This window comes from Macrobrachium rosenbergii, chromosome 12 (assembly GCF_040412425.1).
Source record: "Macrobrachium rosenbergii isolate ZJJX-2024 chromosome 12, ASM4041242v1, whole genome shotgun sequence".
NCBI classification, from domain to species: Eukaryota; Metazoa; Arthropoda; class Malacostraca; order Decapoda; family Palaemonidae; genus Macrobrachium; species Macrobrachium rosenbergii.
The window spans coordinates 50,712,625-50,735,309 of record NC_089752.1 but is presented as its reverse complement, the minus strand read 5'-3'; the positions used below and the strand labels follow the sequence as shown (position 1 = coordinate 50,735,309).

At 36.0% G+C, this 22,685-nt stretch overlaps 1 protein-coding gene across 1 annotated transcript in view; it reads left to right on the top strand.

The window, feature by feature from the left end:
* Positions 1–22,685, top strand: part of LOC136843655 (transmembrane protein 181) — a 393,597-nt gene that overhangs the window by 301,296 nt on the left and 69,616 nt on the right. The window contains exon 13 of the mRNA XM_067112206.1: positions 18,511–18,660. Within this exon, the coding sequence (XP_066968307.1) occupies positions 18,511–18,660 (150 nt within the window). The remainder of the gene's footprint in view (positions 1–18,510; positions 18,661–22,685) is intronic.

Below are 22,685 nucleotides of genomic sequence, written 5' to 3'. Positions count from 1 at the left end.
TTGCAGGTGTTTGTGGTCCCTATCCCCTGCGAATACTGGAGGTTGACTGTATATGCAAATTACATTTCTTATGTATGCTGTATATTTTTCAGTTTCACAGAATGTTTTAGTTGAAATAAACTGTGCTTGTGTATTTACGGAGCAAGCTTCAGTTTTGAAATACAAAAAAATCCAAAAACTGAAATGTGTGGCACTGCCCTCATAGCTGCACAAGAACTAATGGCAGCTGATTCAAAAACATTCCGGGTCTTGGGAGTTCCCGGACCACGCAATGCCAGATTTTCAAGGTTGGACTGTATTGCTGTAATCTATCTTTAAAAAGTCTTGCACACACAGGAAGATCTGGCTGAAATGCTTATTGGATTTTTCAAGTGGATACAGTAAAGCGCCCATATTCGTGTTCTCATGATTCGCGGACTCACGTATTCACGGATTTCTCTTTGGAACGTATCTACCCATTATTTGCTGAAAATTCGCCCATTCGTGGTGTTTTTCACTGAGAAATATTCACTAAATACTGGATTTTCATTTCATTTTCATGACTAAATGCACTTTTTGTGATAAAACTAGTAAAATACTCAGGTAATGCTGGAGTTACAATAATTCATCTTACAATAATTCAATTTTGCATTGGGGTAAGCAATTAATACTGATACAACAATATTATTTATAAAATATTTTTAAATTTCACGCGGGTGCAGGCAGCAGTGTAATCAGGCAGTGAGAGAGACCAAATTACAATAGACAACTTTTCCTCAGTCTCTTTATCCCATCTTCTAGTTAAAAAAGTAAAAGAGAATGATAAAAGTATTGTTAGTAACGTTATACTCTTGCGTAAATGCGTACAGTCATAAACAACCGACTGAGAAACTGTTGTTTTGCTTATGACCGAATTGGATAACAACAGCCATTTACATGGTATTTCAACCATCATACAGTAATAAACAATTACCATAGGTTATGGCACAAATGACGTTAAGTAGAATAGGACTGATATATTTCTACATTATACCCTTATTTGGTATGGGTAAAAGATCGTCAAGGAAATATACTGCTAAATTTAAGCTGCAAGGTGTAGCTGAAGCTGAGAAAACAATGTTCAAGCTGCTAATGACTATACAGCACTATAAATTATCGTGCATCGGCAACATGGATGAAACTCAATCATAATTAAAATGGGAGAGAAAGTATTTTAATCAAAACTACTGGGCGTGAAAGAACACATTACTGTTCTTGTATGCTGATAAACAATGAATACGTAAAGCTCATATGATGAAAGCAAGTGAAAATAGCGAACGGAATCTTGAATTTTTTTTACATAAAACAAACACCCCCAAATGGCCATCGTCAATCGTCATGTATTAACAAAAATAATAGATAAATTAATTTCACAACGAGACGTATTTTAGTTATATTTCGACTTAAAAACACTTTGTATAACAAAAAATAACCTTGCCCCTTATAAATGAAGTATCTAGACTAGAGATTCATTTATGCTAACTAGAAGCAAGAAAAGCGCTCTGAACTGAGTTAAATGTGGCAAAGTAACACCATGTAAACATTTCCAAACCAAAACATTGATGATCACTATGATCACAATTTATTATACAAAAGCAGTATAAGAATATATACAATATTATTGGATACAGTGTATTAAGGCATAACATTTTAAAAGATCTGTGGTGAAACTTTAAAGTTTTAGGCCCACATTCGGTACGATTTCATTCAACCTTAAGCCCTCCTGCCCTAGCTTTGAATGAGACCAAGTTACAGTGCTGAGGAGTTTACTAACTTACTTAAATGTACCATGAAGTCAAGAAACATTATATTCTTTCCAACAAAGTGCAGTTGAGAAACAATCAACTATATTTCCTGCACCAATTCTTTTTGGTGATGCCACACGGGTTCACAAATACGCATTTAAAAAAGTTTAACACATATAATTAATATTTAAAGGACACAACAATCATCCAAGTTACATTAAGAAGCAAGAAAACATTAACATATTGCAAAAATTGACAAACGTTACGTTACTTGATAGAAAACATAAATGGCAAAAAAAAAAAAGGGGATTTCAGAATATTCTTATGAAGAAATTACTGCAATCACGACGACAGTTCACGAGGTGATGGGGCTGGATTTTACGAGAACTTCTTCTCTAACTTGCCTTTCTGGAGTATGCTGCGAAACAGGCAGAGCTTCATGTTCCCACCCTGGAAGAAAACTCGGGAGCAGTACATTGGATAGCACAGTTGTCACATCTACAAAACTACAGGGTTACGTAACAAACCATCAACTAAAACACAAACATTAAGTTGTTTAATCGTAACCCAACATACAAAAAAAAAGGGTTTCGTCCAGAAGGCAAGCTTAAACTACTGGCATGTGCCCTTACAACAAGAAAATAACATATACATTCTCCACAGGAAGAAGTTTGACAACACTGCAATCAGACGTCATTTAATTTTATAGAGATGGATAAAATTTGCGAAAAAGGTGTTTTACTACTTTAAATATTAATGTACTAATTTATACAAACTCATTGCTATAGTTAATATAATAAAAAATTCTCCTGTGGAGCAAAACAATCACATCAACGTATTTTTCATAGAAACTGGGAAATACTTCAAAATAAGTATTCAAGAAAACTAGGAAATTTTATTCAAGGGGAATAAATGGCAATTTTTGACATTCTCCCCAAGAAGAATCATAATTAGAAGTAATCTTAACTGCACCCAGGAGCGAATTCAATTGAATAACGCTATAGCTGTGACCATCTTAACACATCAAAATTTAAATCAAATATACATTTTAGAGTACATCCATAGAAATTAAATCCTTTCTCTCTGATCACAGCGGATTGCTGCTGCACGCCGAGGTACCACTCAGAGGCACACTATCTGGCTCCTGAGTTACAACACTATCAAATTCCCTCTCGGGTAATTCCAGAAGTAAGCTTTGTGATTGATCTCATGTATAGTTTATTATTCACTCTCACTTCTACAGACCTAATCACACCATCAGACGATGGAAACAGCTGGGTAACCTTACCCAATGAGAGGAGGGATCTATAGCCTTTCCCAGATGATCTTCTAAGTCTACCATCACTATGTCCCCAACTTTCACATTTGCAGAGAGATAATCACTAGAATTAAAATGTCTCTCTCTCAAGGACACTAAATAGTCTCTTTTCCAAGAGTTCTCAAATGTTCTTAGCACTGATGATAATCTAAAATATTGTTCTCTAAGATCACTTGAACTCATGAAATCTGGGTCATCAGTTGCTGAATTGTTAAGAGGAGGGGAAATACAAACATTTCGCCCATAAAGTAACATGGAGGGAGTCAAAGCCTCACAATCTCGATCAGAGGAGAGATAAGTCAGTGGTCGAGAATTTATCACAGCTTGAAACTCAACAAGTAGAGTTCTCAACTCTTCAAAGGATACACGTTTGTGATATAAGGCTTTGGACAAACATCCCTGTAGAATTCCAATAAATGCTCATAAAAGCCTCCAGACCAGGGGGCTCGCGGTGTAATGAACTTCCAATTAACACAATTTCCTTCAAGGTATGACTTTACCTCTGGTTCATCCATAATTTCCTTCAGGAAATTATTAAATAACAAAATTCCTACCATTGTCAGATATAATCAGACTCGGCAGAGAATGATATGCTACAAAGCGTCGAAAAAGCCAGTAGGAAATCGGAAGCAGTCATGGAATGAGTCAATTCAAAATGAACTGCCCTGCTCGTAGTACAGGTAAATAGACATATAAAGACCTTCTCCTCCAAGCCAGTCTCATGATCAAAAACATTAATAGCACCAGTATAATCAACTCCTACTGATTGGAAAGATCTATCATATCTCACTCTTTCTGTGGGTAATGGTGGAGGAGGAGGCAAACACAACCGTTTCTTGGTTAACTTCTGACACAAAACACACTTTGATAGAATTGATTTGATAACTTGTCGCGGCTTTCGGTACCCAAAAGTTTCTCTCAACAATACCAGCACAGAATTGACACCACAATGGTGATGATGTCTATGCAAATGTTCAACTATCAACACTGTTAAATAACTTCTGGAAGGCAATAACATTGGGCACTGAGTATCATAAGACATGGAAGCGTTTTTCATGCGACCCTGAGACTCCAATTAGATTTTCCTCATCAACAAATAAGTTCAACTGATTACAGAAATTCTTAATATCCATGGACACTCCATGTGAATTCTTATCACAGAGGTACATTCTGGTAGTAGAAAATGTTGCTTCTGTTCAAGGAGGACAAGTGCTTTCATTTAGTTAACAACAAACTTAGAACCTTTACTGCATTTATTAAGAAAAGCAATATTGACCTCATGATACGTTTAAGCTTACTTAAATTACTGTAACGTGGGATGTCAATTAATGGGGTTGGAGGGTTAAACTTAGGTTCTGAAAGAATTTCATTAACATGCACAGTTTCTGTAGCTAAAGATTGGGGATAATCACCAGTTAAAAGCCATTTAGGGCCATTCCACCATAAGGAATTTTGCGCTAAATCTTTACTAGTACTACCTCTGGATAGAATATCAGCTGGATTATCCGTAGAGGGGGTATACCGTAGCGGAAACTTGAATTCATTAATTTCAGTGACTCTGTTTCGTACATAGGGAATTTTACTATTATTGTTCTTCACCCAACAAATAGAAACCATGGAGTCACTCCAGAGAGTGCAAGAACTCAATCTCAAATCATTATTCTGCATTAATCTTCCAGCAAGTTTCGCACTTAAGGACAAGGCTGTCAATTCCAAACGCTGAATAGTCTGTTTAGGGTTTGGTGCAACTTTACACTTACTGACCAGTAAACTGCTTACACTTCTCCTGAAATCAATCACATAGGCAGCAGCTCCATATGCCTTGTTAGAGGCATCACAAAATACATGTAAGTGGCAACCTTCAGGATGTACAACAAACCTAGGAAACTTTAAACTTTCTACATTTCTAATACACTTGCAAATTTCATCAAACCTTGAATATAATGATTCTGGCAAAGGGTCATCCCACCGTAGTTACTCCACAAACATTTAAGAAAATATTTACCTCTCACCTGTATTGGTGACAATAATCCTAGAGGATCAAACATTCGAGCTATTACTGATAAAACCTTTCGCTTGGTTAAAGGTCCTTTATACTCACAATTTACTTCCTTCAGTGACATCTCATCTTGTGTTAGATACCAATCTAAACCCAAACGTTCACTCTTTCTTTGATAACATCTATGGTTCTGTTAAACTCTGAATCATTACTGACCCATTCTTGTAGAGGCATATTAGCATCTTCAAGAATCTCATTTATTACTGGATACTCATCCATCAAGACTGACACATCCTTGTAAGTTTTACTAAAATTATCTACATAGAAATTCTTCATCAGAGATGATGCAAGGGGATTATCATGTAAAGATAAATGATGCAAAAGGGTTTGCTGCAGAGAAAGGGGAGCATGTAGCTCCAAAACAAACTACACAAAACCGGTAAGTTACAGTAGACTTCAAATCGGAGGGATCAGTTATCCATAGAAATCTGCAATAATCACGACAGTCAGGTGAAATGCCTATCCTTAAAAAGGCTTTACTGATATCTGAAATCACAGCTACTGGGTTTGTACGAAAACTCAACAGGGCATCAAAAAGTTTAGTAGTTAATGAGGGACCAGTTAATAAACAATCATTTAAGGAAAGTTCTCCTTTAGCCTTGGAAGAAGCATTAAAAACTATTCGAATGGGAGTTGTTTCTGAATCCTTCAATACAGCATGGTGGGGTAAATAATGCCCTATAATAGGGGAGTCTGAGGGAATTAATTCTATAAACCCAGACTGAACGTAATCTTTGATAATCTTATCATAATGAGCATACAAGGAGGGGTCAGATTCGAATCTATGTAGCGAGGAATTTAATTGACCAATGGCTATTCTATAGTTGACAGGCGGTCTATTTTCATCTTTAAATGGTAAGGACACTTCATACTTATTGTCAACCCTTTTACTTTATCCGTAAAACACTTAACTGATTCTCTTTCTTCAGGACTAATTTCAGATTGACGGATACCAACACTTTCTAAATCCCATAATTTTCTAACTTCACAACAAGAATTAATAGGGATTTCCTCTACTTCTATTCTTGAACAACATACATTTGATGTAGTAATCTCATTAGATTCTACATTGTCATAAGACCAACTAGGAAGAGGTCCAAAAATTAGTGCACCACCAGAACTATTCAATATCTGTATTCCAGAGCAAATTTGACTGTTGTGAATGAATTTTCCATAGTAATCAGCTCCAATGACTAATTCTATACCATTCACTTCATCTGAATTTAAATCATTATCTGCTAATTTTATGCCTTTACTCGTCAAGAACGCAGCTGACTTACTTAAACCTGGAGAATAAATTCTGGAATTAACTCTATCGAATCCAATGGCATTAATGACAGTACGAATCTTACCTAGTCTCACCACAACTCTTACTATATTACAATTAACTTCCATGGCATCACTGCCAAATGGTTTTACCTTTAAGGCTACTGTTGCTATGGACGGTAGACTAAGCTTATGAACTAATTCTGTTGCAATAAACGTTCTTTGTGCACCAGAATCAAAGAGTGCTCTCCCAAAGGAACGATGTCCATTCCCTGACACAATTACATTAGCAGTAGGAAGAGCAGTCGAAACAGAACTCTTATTAGTCTGAGAATGATCAATACCCAAAGAAGCAGTCATAACTACTGGGAATCACCTTTACTTACAGCACCTTTAGAATCATTATGAGATTTCCAGAATTAACATTTGACTTACTAACATTAGTACTATTTACACTCAACTTTGGTGGAGCAGGATTAACAGGGTTTTCTGTTTTCTTACAAATCATCGGGTAATGAGGCCCATCACATATATTACATTTCGGTTTGTTTCTACATTCAGAGAATAAATGACCTCCTTTGAGGCAAGCAAAGCACAATCTTAAATATTTAACTTTGTCCCTTCTACTATCAATGGTTTTGAAAGTCTTACAATCATGAGAGGCATGGTTCGATGAGCAAAACACACAATTATGGTAAGAACTACTATTACTAGGCTTACTGTTACTTTGTTGTGCTCTCTGCACGTTTTGCACATTTGAGGGAATCACTTTAGAATAGTTACCTGATCACGTTTTTCTCTTATTAGAATTCTCACCTTTGTAACAAAATTCCATTAATTCACAAACATATTTCAAACCTGAGGAAATTTGCTTTAAATCAAGAGACATACTATTATGTTTATTAGCTATAGCCTTACGTGTTTCAGGTGATAATTTCTCGCATATTATACTAGAAAATGGGGTTCATGGCCTCTACATCTAAATTCAATGTGTTCATTTGTAAGATAATCTTCTCATATTCCAATTTGAAAGTGTTCAAATCCTCTATTGTATGACTGGGAGGGACTAAATGCGTTAATTTGGACATAAGTCTACGTTTCAATTTGTCCTTATTATCATACTTCTCCTTAAGGGTCTGAATAGCTACTGAATAATTGGCATTAGTGACAGGCAAACCTTCTATGGCTTTAAAGGCGTTATCCTTTAAACTAGCTCTGAGGGTAGAAAACTTAATCACATTGGAAATATCCCTACGATCGTGAACTAAACTGTTAAATATATCCCAAAATGCAAGCCATTGTTCTTCCCCACCGTTAAATTCAGGTATCTTAATTGCTGGGAGTTTAGGGGAGGAGAGGGTTAATGGGAGCCGAAGGAGGAGGCAAAGCGGGCTGTTGATTTATATCTCCGTGTCAATCTCGCTCATAGTTTTCTGTGCAGTAGCAATAGCTTTCCTTACACATCTAGTTATTGCTCTATAACTTCTACATAAACTATCATATTCACTATCCTGTGAAATAATCGTCACATTCTGTGACCAACTATCTTCAAAACGTCGTAGACCCTCAATAAGACAACGTTCATACATTACAAGGGTCGATTTTGGTGTATCAGTATCACCAATGCAGTTACCTGCCTCATCAAGCAAATCTTGTAAGGAAATAATTTCCCTTTCAATAACTACCCTAATCTTGGAATCCATTATCTTGTTAAATGGATCAATAAGAAACTTGCTCAAATATCAAAAATGTATGGCAAATTATCTAAACCTGATTGAAAATATAACTAATCTTATTCATAGGTCGAATAACATTCACTGAATGATAGATAATTTGACCACGTGCTCTTCATCACTTCACAAAATAAGTCTGGTCACGAAAACCTAAGTTCAAAATGACTATGAAATTCAACAAGAATTTCTTCACAGAGTAATCACTAAATACGAACAATAATGTTCCATAAACAATAGATTACTTGGCAAACACTTCAAGTAATCATCACTTCACAAAATAAATCTGGTCACGAAAACCTAAGTTCAAAATGGCTACGAAATTCAACAAGAATTTCTTTACAGAGTGATCACTAAATACGAACAATAATGTTCCATAAACAACAGATTACTTGGCAAAACACTCCAAGTAATTCAATACCTTACCCTGCTCACCAAATAACTTTGGACACGTGCCAGCTACACTAGAATGACTTTATAGCCATCCATCACCAACGTGAACTTTATCAGAAATTATCTCTAACATCCCAAAAATCCTTTGTGAATCGTTATGGCATCCGGTTCGTTCAAGGACCAAAGCAAAGTACTACTATAACTAGCAAAGAATGTGGTGAAACTTTAAAGTTTTAGGCCCACATTCGGTACGATTTCATTCAACCTTAAGCCCTCCTGCCCTAGCTTTGAATGAGACCAAGTTACAGTGCTGAGGAGTTTACTAACTTACTTAAATGTACCATGAAGTCAAGAAACATTATATTCTTTCAACAAAGTGCAGTTGAGAAACAATCAACTATATTTCCTGCACCAATTCTTTTTGGGTGATGCCACACGGGTTCACAACACGCATTTAAAAAGTTTAACACATATAATTAATATTTAAAGGACACAACAATCATCCAAGTTACATTAAGAAGCAAGAAAACATTAACATATTACTGCAAAAATTGACAAAACGTTACGTTACTTCGATAGAAAACATAAATGGCAAAAAAAAAAAAGGGGATTTCAGAATATTCTTATGAAGAAATTACTGCAATCACGACGACAGTTCACGAGGTGATGGGGCTGGATTTTACGAGAACTTCTTCTCTAACTTGCCTTTCTGGAGTATGCTGCAGAAACAGGCAGAGCTTCATGTTCCCACCCTGGAAGAAAACTCGGGAGCAGTACATTGGATAGCACAGTTGTCACATCTACAAAACTACAGGGTTACGTAACAAACCATCAACTAAAACACAAACATTAAGTTGTTTAATCGTAACCCAACATACAAAAAAAAAGGGTTTCGTCCAGAAGGCAAGCTTAAACTACTGGCATGTGCCCTTACAACAAGAAAATAACATATACATTCTCCACAGGAAGAAGTTTGACAACACTGCAATCAGACGTCATTTAATTTTATAGAGATGGATAAAATTTGCGAAAAAGGTGTTTACTACTTTAAATATTAATGTACTAATTTATACAAACTCATTGCTATAGTTAATATAATAAAAAACTTCTCCTGTGGAGCAAAACAATCACATCAACGTATTTTTTCATAGAAACTGGGAAATACTTCAAAATAAGTATTCAAGAAAACTAGGAAATTTTATTCAAGGGGAATAAATGGCAATTTTTGACAAGATCCATGGAAAAGATGCATATTCGTTATGTTGACGTTTGTATAATACGATACAGTATGCGAATGTAGATTACAGCATAATGTAGGCTACGCTACCTTGTATGTATACAATATACCATAGTGTAGGCTAAGCTAATTCTTGTTTATTCAATTTCTCTTTGTACTGAATTATCATAAGTCACTTTGCATGAACCTCCAGAATTAGCTGATATTAATAATTACTATACCGTGTATGTAAAGAGTATATTTTAAAGTGTAGGCTAGGCTACCATATATGTATATAGTACATGGTACCAAATACCCTAGTATAGGCTAGGCTGTTCGAGATACATTTTGGTATTTCTTACATTTTTTCCAACAAGTAATGGTTTTTTAGTTTGTTTTGTGTGTGTTTGAACTATCAAAATAGGCAGTTCTAAGTGTTTTTAGAAGGATTCTAAGTATTGACGGGTTTTAGCTATTGGCAGGGGGGGTGTGGTACATATCCCCCGTGAATACGGGGGTTAACTGTATACTAAAATGCTGTACAAAACAGTTGGTACTTGCTCAGTATAAAATCAGCAGACAAATATGTACACACATACGGTGCACATGGTACTTTGTTTTATATTTTCTTATTCTTGCCTGTATTGTTGAATTCATTACTTAATTTAACAGATTACAAGACCATGCTTAAAACTGACAATGAAATAATGCTACAAAATGAGAGTGGGCAGGAAGAATGAGATAGATTCTCTGGGGCGTCATATAACCTGCACTATAGTTTTAGGTTATTACTTCACAGTTTAATACTTATGGGGAGGCTTGTACCCCGAAAGTAGTTATGTATTGGTCTTTTATCTGTACCCCTCTTATTAGTAGTTTTGCATTTAGTTTTTGTATTTAACTGACTTTTGCCAAGGTTAAAGACCACTCTCACTCTGTCTTTACTTTAATCTCCCATCTCAGTTTTTGCATTGCTGACTCTTGAGCACATTTGTTTTTTGATACTGAGTGTTTTCAGTACAATTACTTCTTGTAATTTTTTACTACATTTATTCTTTCCTCTTATCAGTAAAGGTGCTGAACCATAGAAGTTCTGGTTTGCCCTGTGAGGTGCATAATGCCAAGTGTGTAGTAATTGTTGGGGGTCCGATTTACTCTTTTGAACTCAGTTGCTATAGCTGTAAATGGTTGGAGCACTGGAACCCCGTTTAATATCCAGGTGTTCCACCTTATTAAACTTTAGCTCACTAGGGTATCTTCAATTTCTACTAGCCAAAATAGAACACCTTTTGTGATTGGTGAAGTGAAAGGTTTATTGATCAAGCCAGTGCCTTTATTCCACAGATAATGGATTTCTTTGTAATTTTTACATGTAAGCTGTCAGTCTTAATTAGAATAAGAATAGAATATACAATTTAGGCTGAAGGCAAAGTGCTGGAACCAATGAGGTCATTCAGCACTGAAAGGAAAATTGAGAGAAAGGTTACAAAGGTGTAATAGGAGGAAAACCTCGCAGTTGCACTATGAAATAATTGTTAGAAGAGAGTGGAAAGTAAGATGGAAGAGAGAGAATGCAAATGAAGTTATAGTAAAAGGAATGAAGGGGTTGCAGCTAGGAGCCAAAATGACGCAGCAAAGAACCTTAAATAATGCCTACAGTTCACTGTGCATGAGATGCACTGACGGTACTACCCTCCTAGGGGGCCTTAATGAGAGTCACGTCCTTCTCGCTATAAACTTTGAACAAGAGACTGTCTCTATCTTTATTGATACCGGGCTTGTACTTTTAAGAAGGACAAAACATTAACAATTATATCACTCATAACTATCCTTCAAGTGGGTTGTTTAATATCCAAAACAAGAAAGAAAAATCATCATATTTTAATATGATTATATATATTATATGAGTAGAAAATGCAGAATGGACACCTGAGAAAGCCTGAAAGGTGAAATCAGTGATGTGTGAAAAAAAAAGCTGACTAAACAATAGCTGTATGGAATGGATATCTGTGAAAGGTTAAAACATAGCATGAAATATTTCCTACATTAAACATATATTCTTCATGTACAAGGTTGAGGAATGATGAGTTCTCAAGTGATGGTCCAGTTGATGAAAACAAACAGCTGAAGAATCCAATTCTGGAATGATGTCATGATGCAATCCAGTCAGTGATGACATAAGAATAGCTGAAGAATCTGATCTGTTGTATGCAGTGAATAACAACTTCAATCCTTGCAGTCAATATGTCAAGATATTTTACATATTTGACAGGTTATACCCTCCCCCTTGCTCCAAAGCTTCTGGACAAGACTGGGAAAAAGATGAGGGAAGAAATTTATTGAAATAAAATCTTACTAATTCATTATATATTTTCTTTAATGAATTGACATTTTGCAGTGTTTACAATAATATTAATATTTAAAAATTAGTAAATCATTTATCATACACCACAAACATACATGTTACATATGCATAAAAATTCTCTCATCTCTGCTAGAGAGAGAGAGAGAACTGTAGGTACCGCACAGTATTTAGTCATGAAAATAATATGAAAGTACAGAATATTGCTCTATGAAAAAATCCGCGAATAGGCGAATTTCCCGCAGATAATTTACAGATAGGTTCCACAGAAAAATCTGCGAATAGGTGAGTTCATGAATAGTGGGGTCGACTGTACCCCCTTAACCCTGTCAGTGGGTAGGGAGAACACTTTCTGACTTTTCTTCTCTATCGCACTTCAGGATACTCATAATAAGAACACTGTCTTTATTGGTTCAGGCATGTTATTCTTAGTCATAAAGAAATGTGACATGTTGACGATAGTGCATCTTTATGGTATTATAATTGTCAACTAGATTGTTCAATAAAAGTGTTCTTGATTTTGAGCCATTTTTAATGATTATGAAGATACCATAATGTTTATGAGCTTGAACCCTTTGTGAGCAGGCATCGTCAAATGATGACTACTTATAGCTTTAGGGTAAATTCCGGATATCGTCCTGTGACGATCAACATTTACGCCATACAGTTCAAATGAATTTTGCGGGGAAAGCGTTCAGATTACTTCCATGGGCAATAAATGACTCTTGGCAGCTCTTATGGCAACTGTAATAGCTAATATTTACAGGAGAGAGATCAGTTTGCCTTAAGATGTTGAAGGGGAATGTTGTCCACCATTCCCATCCAAGGATGTGTTGTAAATAATTTACAATAAATATACTCAGATTTAGTTATTGATTTTAGTTCTTATCTCTTGATATTGTGTGAGCTATAATTATAATTTTACAAAATAAAATAAAAAAATTATTAGATAAAACATTTATAATGGTAAAATAAGAATATTTTTTTACAACTATCTTGGTAAAGAGGCCCCACTCAGGGTTGATAATATTTACTTTCAATTTCCCATGGAAGGTACAGAAATTTTTTCCTTATACCATGTGCATATTGTTATGGAACGCTCTGGGCTCCACACAGGTTCAACAAATAAAGCAAGAATGGGTCTGGAAAGACTAGCAGGAAAGGAGACAGCAACTGGGAAAGGAGTTCAGCAAAACCAGCAAAATTACCTTAATACTAGTTTAATATACAAGTTAATTTACATATTTACAAATGAGTCAGGCTTGGAGCAAAAAGTAATCACATTACAAAAATCAATGAGACAGCCAGCAAACGAGTCAGTTAAACAACATGGATGTAGCAAAATCAATCAAGATTACTTCAAACACACCATCAAAGTAAATTAGCAAACAGTAAACATTTAAATTGAAGTTAACAACACTTTAGCTACATCAAAAACAAAACATCAGACAGCATAAACAATAAATGCACAAACAGCACCAAACAATAAAATAAGTATTGGTATAACAAACTTCATAAATAACACACATCAAATAATTAAGCAGCATAAATAATACCAAATTATGAGTATTAACCCTTTAACGCCGAAGCCCTATTTACAAAAACGTCTCCCGTGTGCCGCATGCTTAAGAGTTAGCGCTACTAAGCGGAAAAAAGTTTTTTTAAAAAAATCACAGCACGCTTAGTTTTTAAGATTAAGAGTTCATTTTTGGCTCATTTTTTTTGTCATTGCTTGAAGTTTAGTATGCAACCATCAGAAATGAAAAAAATATCATTATCATATATAAATATTGGAATATATGACAGCGAAAAAAAAACGTATATAATTGTATACAAATCGCGCTGTAAGCAAAACGGTTAAAGCTAATGAGTTCATTTTTTTTAGTTGTATTGTACACTAAATTGCAATGATTTTGGTATATAACAAATTTTAAAACGATCAAAGCAACACAGAAAAATATTATCACAAAATAATGCATGAATTCAAAACATGGACGTAAAAATGTTTTTTCAAAAATTCACCGTTTGTTGAAAAATGAAGCTAATTGATTGAATACTACTAGACTGTAAGTGTTTTAGCTTACAATTGCAGTTTTCGACCATTTCGGTCGAGTTAAAGTTGACAAAGTCGAATTTTTTCTATTTATCGTGATTTATATGGAAATATTTCAAAACTGGTCAATGCTACAACCATGAGTTATTTTTTGTTGTATTGTACATGAAATTGCGCACATTTTCATATATAAAACTTTATGTAACGACTAATTTAAAGCGGTGCAAATATTACAACAATGAGACGAAAGAATTTCTGAGATGTTCGGCCGAGTTACCGCGCAGACGTAAGGAAAATGTTTTTTTTAAAAATTCACCATAAATCGAAATATTGTGCTAGAGACTTCCAATTTATTGCAAAATGAAGTTAAACGATTGAATATTACTAGAATGTAAGAGTTTTAGCTTACAATTGCGTTTTTACCATTTCGGTCGAGTTAAAGTTGACCGAAGGTTGAAATTTTGCAGTTATCGTGATTTATGTGAAAATATTTCAAAACTGATAAAAGCTACAACCATGAGCTATTTTCTGTTTTATTCTACATGAAATTGCACACATTTTCATATATAAAAGTTTATGTAACGACTAATGTAAAATGATGCAAACATTACGACAACATGACGAAAGAATTTCTGTGATGTTCGGCCGAAAGTTACACAAGGCAGACGTAAGGAAAAAATTTTTTTTTTTTTCAGAAATTCAGCATAAATCGAAATATTGTGCTAGAGACTTCCAGTTTGTTGCAAAATGAAGGTACATGATTGAATATTACTAGAATGTAAGTTTTAGCTTATAATTGCGTTTTTTTTACCATTTCGGTCGAGTTAAAGTTGACCGAAGCTTGAAATTTTGGCAGTTATCGTGATTTATATGAAAATATTTCAAATCTGATAAAAGCTACAACCATGAGTTATTTTCTGTTGTATTCTACATGAAATTGCGCACATTTCCATATATAAAACTTTATGAACGACTAATATAAAACAGTGCAGACATTACGACAGCGCGACGAAAGAATTTCTGGCGCGGACGTAAGGAAAAAGTTTTTTTCAAACATTCACCATAAATCGAAATATTGTGCTAGAGACTTCAAATTTGTTGCAAAATGAAGGTACATGATTGAATATTACTAGAATGTAAGAGTTTTAGCTTACAATTGCATTTTTCGACCATTTCGGTCGAGTCAAATTTGACCGAAGGTTGAAATTTTTTGTAGTCAACGTACGGTACGTCCACTCGGTACCCAACAGACAATTTTAGTCGACGTATGATACGTCCAATAGGCGTTTAAGGGTTAAATAACAAAATAATATAACAGTATCTGAAGAATAATTGCATTTTAACAAATTAACCTTGTGCAGTACAAAATCACCACAGACAATCTACACAGATGTCGAAACCCCATCAAAAGTCGAAAAGGACGAACAACATTGAACACTGCCATATGATCATCGAAAACCACCCCATGACAGCCAACAGGAGCATCTCCAAAAAATACAGATGATCGACAGAATCAAGGCAACAGCAAGAATGCTGTCAAACAGGAACAACGCCGTTCCAGTGGTGGACAAGGTTCAGCCATCAACATCATCCTCGAACTGCAGAGGACCACAGGTAGCGAATACCTGCAGTACCAAAATACTCAAAGCTGCCATGCTGTTGAGAACTAGATTCGCTGCTATCCCAAGCCTGACTAAAGCTAATGAAAATGTAAGTGGCAGTCGCCTACTTACAAAAAAAAAAAAACAAGTACCACTGGGTAAGGAGTGCACCCTCAACAAGGAAACAACCAGAGAGCGATTGTTCCAAACAAAAATACAAGCACTAAACCTCACAATATGCATATCTTCCTCTTTCCATTGATGTGTTTTTTTTTTTTAAATTGGCCATCCTTAAATTTAGCCCAGTCCTAGGGGTGTGCTTAATATATATCTTAGGCCGGACTGTGAGCATTAAGCATGTGACACAGAAGCAGTTAGAGCCTTACTGCTTCAGGTGAGGTACTAAGCCACTGTAAGTGCCATTTTCAGGAGCAATCGTCAATTCCAGGAGCACACCTTATGGCAGCACAGTTTCCAAACCCACAACCCTGTCAGGTATGAAGTGGGAAGTTGGACAGTTTTACTCTAGAGTACTTCACAAACCTAATTACTATTGCCATTAGGGTGTCTCAAACACCACTCCCTGTTTATGGGTTCTAACACTTAAGATCAATCCCAGATCCTGCAGTCTCAGTTAGCTATCTGTGGTACTGAATACCCTGGGAATCTGCTTGCCCATGCCCAGCATTTTGTTTGAAAAAGGACTGAAGTGTTTGGTGATATTATAGGACAGAAAAATTTTAAATTTTTTCCATGTGTGGACCTGCAGAAATTTGGCTGAAAATTCTGGTAAAATTTTACTTCATCCACTTTCCTTTTGTTTAATTCTTTGACTAAATCTTCATCCTCTGAAAAGCACTGAAATTGAAGAGTTGAAAATTTTATCTTTTTCTTTGCAGGGAGCTGCAGAAATTTGAAAATTCTGTTAAAATTTAATTTCCTCCAATTTCCTTATTTTTAATCTTGTGACTAAATCTATATCCTCACTGTGCATGAATAACACTAATCCTTGTTTCAGAGTCATGGGAACAGAAACTTTAAAGTTGACAAATTTCATACAGTTTTTATAAATGGACCTAAAGAAATTTGACCAAAAATTATGGTAAAATTTTACTTCCTCCAATTTCCTACATTTTCTTTCTAGGACTAAATCTTAACCCTCAGAGTGCATAAATAACACTAATATTAATTTTTGAGTCATAGATAATTGAAAATGAAACACTAAAAAATTGGACATTTTTCTGTGTGGACCTGCAGAAATTTGGCTTAAAAATTTTGTACAATTTTTTATTTTTCCAATTTCTTTTATTTAATTTCATTCTGCGTAAGGTAAACCTCACCCAGTACAATTCTTTTCTTCAGTGACTTCTGTACATTATTATCAACATACAGTCAATCGGTGTATTAGCTTCACTCATACATTAGCAACTTCCCTCTTGGCTCTCATAAACAATGTATTAAACAACTTCAATGTTTGGTTTCCTTGGCTTGGGCAAAATTCCAGTATTGCTTCTCCTTCCTGGTTGTCTCCTTGGATATATCTACCCCTTACCTCCTCAAAACCAGCTCTTGTCCAGTGCTATGTGGTCACTTTGATCTCCTCTCAGAATACCATTTGACTGTGGCACTTACATCAAAGGATACTGCTTGCCATTCCTCATTTTTCATGATTGCAGTTAACCTCTGAAAAAGTAAATATACTGGGTAAACACCATCCTCCTTGTGTTATAAATTTATGAAGACAAAAATTGTAATAAGAATGCCTACTTGATGAAGAAAAATGGATGATGTAGGTGAAGTAATTACCATTCTGTTAGGCTATGGGTCTCTTGGTAATCTCCAGTGCCTTGAAGGCTCTGTGCCCTCTGTATCACTTCAGTCTCTCTAATATACACATATTTTTTTTTTTTTTGTCGTCCTCACTTGCAGCAGAGTTTTTTTCCAAGCATCACTATTACACTTCAAGGCCACTTTAAACAATATTAAACAGTTCACAAAGATCACAAGTCACATAATTATTGGGAGCAAGCAAGACTGAATACACTTGATGTTTAGGGAGGGTTGGAGAGCCACAGAGGAGAGCTGCCTGATGTGCAATACAGTGGGATGGGAGGTCAGCCACATGTCCAACATGGCTGATGACTGCAAAGAATTGAAACTAGGTGTGGCAAATTCCAGGATTTGTAATTTAATATTTTTTGTTTCCTATATGCAGGGAACTGTAAATGGAAAAAATGCAAGTTATATAAAAGACTGAAATGTTTTACAACTTGGGTAACATTTGCCATTCGTAATCATTGCTTTGATAAATGAGCAAGTGCAGTAATATATTTCTAAGAATTTAAATTTACCTAAACTTGGTTAACAATGAGGAATGTCTTTTATAGAGGAAAAGCTTTAACTGGAATTACCAGTACTGTACATTTATTTGTGTTTCTCCGTTTTTGCCTTTGAACATTTCAAACATTGACATGTCACAATACGTTGGGAAACCGTAATACTGTTGGTTCAAAAGGAAGACATTTTTTTCCACATATGGGAAGGATTTAAAAGAAAAGTTGATTTTGAAGAAATTGGGCTGGATTGTATTTTAGTTATTGAATATGTACATGTTATCACTTGGCCTAAGCATTGTATTTTGTTCTCATGTAAAGTAATGTCATCCAAAAAGTGAATATTTGTGTTGTTGCTTTATAGAAAACCAGTGTTACCACTAACTTTGGGTCCCAACCCTCACTCTTACCCACAGAATGAAAGAACATTTACAGCATTCTACTTGCCCAAACTTACAATAGTCGGTCTGATATGGTTAACAGCAGTCACTATGGCGGCATTACAAAAGTATAATGAGCTCAGAGATCCATTGTATTCTGCTGCTCTGGAAACTAATAATTTTCAGGTGAGTTCCATTATGGATATAATAATTTTTATAAAATTGTCATTACAATGACAGTGTGTTCATATATAATAACAAAATCTGAGTGGATCTTGTTTGTCCTCCCCCGGGTGACAGTAGGAGAAACATAACACGTCCACCCTCCTCCTGCAAACCTGTTTGTCCGTCCCAGGTGGGGGCAGGGTAGGTAGGGGATCAGGAGGGTAGGGCAGACAGTAGTGCCGGGTTCTGCACACACCAACAAGCTCGTACAGCAATAAAAAGATGCCTTTGCATTATTAAAAAAAAGTTTGTCTAACTTTTTAATCCTCCCTTTTCTCTGTTTAATATGTTGCTGTCCATATTTTTCTTTTTAATTTTTAAGTGTTGGAAAACGAGTACATTTCTCTTTTGTTTACTAGCTCCAAAACTACATCATCTTACAAACCATCAACCATATTTAGCCCTTCTGTTCCCCAACTTACAATCTTATATTCACTAAAGAAGCACTCCTTTGTGATGCTAACGCTATCTGATTCCTCAGCCATTCATCCAACACCTACACTGAAAGTCATGTAGACTGAGCTTGCATCTGCAAGACAAGCAAGATGGGTTTGTATAAACATAAGACTTGTCTTCTGCTATAAAATTTGGCAGGCTCATGATGCTAAGTAATCAGTGGACAGATGGCTGAGGGTCCAGGTGACATTATTGTTGCAGACGCATCCTTCTGCTGTTCACTTTTTTTTAACAAAAGGTTTAGAGTTGGGGGAACACTGCAGTTGATGTACAGTAATTTCAACTATGGCATTTCAAAAAGGAAATGCTTACAGAAAGCAAAAATTCAAGTGATTATAATTATTTTCAAATACAATATGCAAGAAAGCTACTCTTGAAAATAAAAATACATATCATTGGCACTTGCAGCTCAACCTCCAAGACTTAATCCATTTACTGACTGAAATATTCTCAGATACCTACAGAAAAATGGAGAGTTTGAAAATCCTGGAACCAATATGTTTTCCCACAAAAAATTATCACGCCTGACAAGCTGTAAACAAATGTATCAGTATATGCCCTTTACTAAAAATAATAAAACACTTTTGCTAAAAAAAAAAGAAAAATGAATAGGAAGTGTTGTGAACTCCAGATTTTATCTTAAGCGCAAAACAAATTCAGTTTAATCAATGAAAATTATTCTCAAAGAGGTATACAAAAACACTGGCAAACTTGACAATCAATTTGATTTGAAAAGAGACCTTGCAAACTAAAAAGAAGTACTGTATCCAAAAAACTGTCTTGAGGATCTATAAAATAAATACCATATATTTCTGCATATAAGACGACCTTTAAATCTTGAAATTCACCCCGTATACTACCATTCTGAAAATCAAACCTTGAATTCTAAGTGGTGTTTATTGGTAGGCTGGCCTCGGCCTCAGTGAAATAACCACCAACATACATGAAAAGATTCACATTATGAAATAAACTGACAATAAAGATAATAAAACCATTTTTACTTATATTATTGGCATATCTTCATAATAAGTAGCCTATTCGAGGAAATAATTCCTTATCAATGAAATCAACTTTTATCTATGCAAGGCCAGCTAACAAAATACAGTACATGTAAACATTGAGTTTTGGTTGTGCAGCCTTCATCTTTTGGTAAACTCAGAAATTTAATGATAATGTAATTAAGGCAGTAACATTTAGGGTAACACAATATTCATTTTTGATAGCATAGTCACTTGTTTCATCCTCAAGGAGTTACCTTCCATGGCCTACCAGACCTCCATGGTGACCAAACTAACATCAAAGAATTCTCTTCTAGTTGGTCTTTTTGGCCAGGTATTGTGTCGTAATGATTAACATTATAACATGTGATGGAGTATATAACGAACTTAAAGATAAGAGGGCACTTTTCCTTATCTTCAGCAAAGCTAAACCCAGTTTTTCCAACATCAAAAGAACCTGCAAGAAAGAGAAGTGACTTGCCCATACGCATCCGCCCTCTTGTTTACAACTGGGCCATTAAAGACCAAGGAGCCATTATCTGTTTGGTCAATAGCGAACGGTTCATGTCATTACCAGCGCTCCAAAAAAAAAGACTTTTTTTTCTCCGTTTTCATTATCGAGGATCATGGAAACATTAAAAATAGCAAGATAAGTATTCAGTATTAAGTTCCAGTTAAAAGTTTTAGTTTTAAACTTTTGGAATTAATAATTTGTTTGTTAAAGCTGGAACCTGGCTCATTGATTGCTAGCCTATTGTTTGTTAAAGCTGGAACCTGGCTCGTTGATTGCTAGCCTACCTAGTTTCGTAAAGCGTTGATTGCTACCAAGTTTCATAAAGCGAAAATTGTTTTAAATTTTAACTAAATGTTTTAACTAAAAGAAATGTTCCACAACTTATTATTAATATAGAAAATCCTTTCATATTATACAATGTCTACAATAATCTAGGCAGTAGGTGAGAATAATTTAGACTTTATTAATAGTGGATGTTGTCTGTAGCCTATGTCCTTGGATTATGTATCCTAAGTGGCCTAGCTTAAACCGAGGACCTTAGGATCAGTAATAAACAGTATCTGAGCAAAATAAATAGATAGCCTAACAATAAGGCTACTTAATAGTATAAATTTTTTCCTTTTATATAAGCCTGTGCACTTAAGCATGAGCTAAATAATCCAGGACTAGCCTAGACATTACCTTATATCAAGTTAAGTTATAACTTTTAATGAAACATCCCATTTTTTGGGCTCGGGCTGCGTCATCCTGATGAAAGGTTCCCTTAGGCAGCTTTCCAGAGTACAAATACTGCTAAATGTACCAGAGAAAAAAACAAAAGGGTCTGTGGAGTTCCAACCCCCACTGCGACTATCCAATACGGATATCGTGTATGTAACAGGGACATATGCAAGCATAGTCACAGCTATTTTACCCCGCATAGATTTAACCTCGTCTGCTAGGAAGGGGTAACGATTGATATTGGGGAGCCGTTACATCGCCTATGTCTCCCAATATCAGTGTGCGTAGCTAGCGACGGACCTACAGCATTCCCTTTTAGCAACCGACTAGAGTTTCATTTTCTGTAACTCCCTCCTGTTATTTTGCTGCTTTTTTCTTTTATTTGGATCATGGCTTCGTCTTCTCCTCCTTCTAAGAAGTTGAGTATTTTTAGACGTTTAGAGAGACAATTATGAGCTCTCATCCCCTTTTAATGCCATTTAGCCAGAGTTTTTCGTGACCGGTTTCTGCCTTCTTGGCCAACTTCGGTCTCACCGCCTTAACGAAGCTCATGATTATTTTATATATTTTATATATTTATTTATTTATTTAATTTATTTTCGATAGGATATTTAGTATTTAGCTTTATTTAGGTCTTTCTCTTAGCTAGCTTCATCTGGTCCTTGGCCTTTGGCCTTCGTTGGACTTCGTTAGTTAGCCTAGTCCACCCAGGGGAGTTCCCCCTGAATTTTGGCGGACGTTGCGACCGTTCCCCAGCCTTTGCTGGATGAACTTTGCTGTCGGCCGTCAGGGCTAGCCTGTCCCTTGTCCCGGCTGCCCTCGGACTTGCCTTTTGACCAGTTCCCCAGGTGGACGGCTCCGTCTTCGGCCGACATCGGCCTACGTGTCGGGTCGATTCTCCATTCATGCCTCTTGCCCCCCCCAGCATGCTAGGACGTGAGTGCATGTTGCCTCGTGTCTTAGCGGTCGTCCTTGTCACCCTGTCGGTCGCGGCCGCTTTCTGGCTACGGTTCCTCATCCTTCTGTGGATCTCCTCCACCCTTGGATTTAGCCTAGCCTAGCAGCCGTCGGCGAAAAGGTTGGACGATCGTTGTCGGCCTCCCAGCTCAGCCGCCTTGTCGCCATGTCGGCCGCAGCTGTTTTCTAGTGTCGGTTCCTCATCCTGCCTGGATTCCCCTCCAACTAGGATAGAGCCTAGCCTAGTGGCTGTCGGCATACAAGGTCGGCCGACGTTCAGCCGCCTGTCAGCCATGTCGGCTGCAGCCGTTTTCTAGTGTCGGTTCCTCATCCTGCCTGGA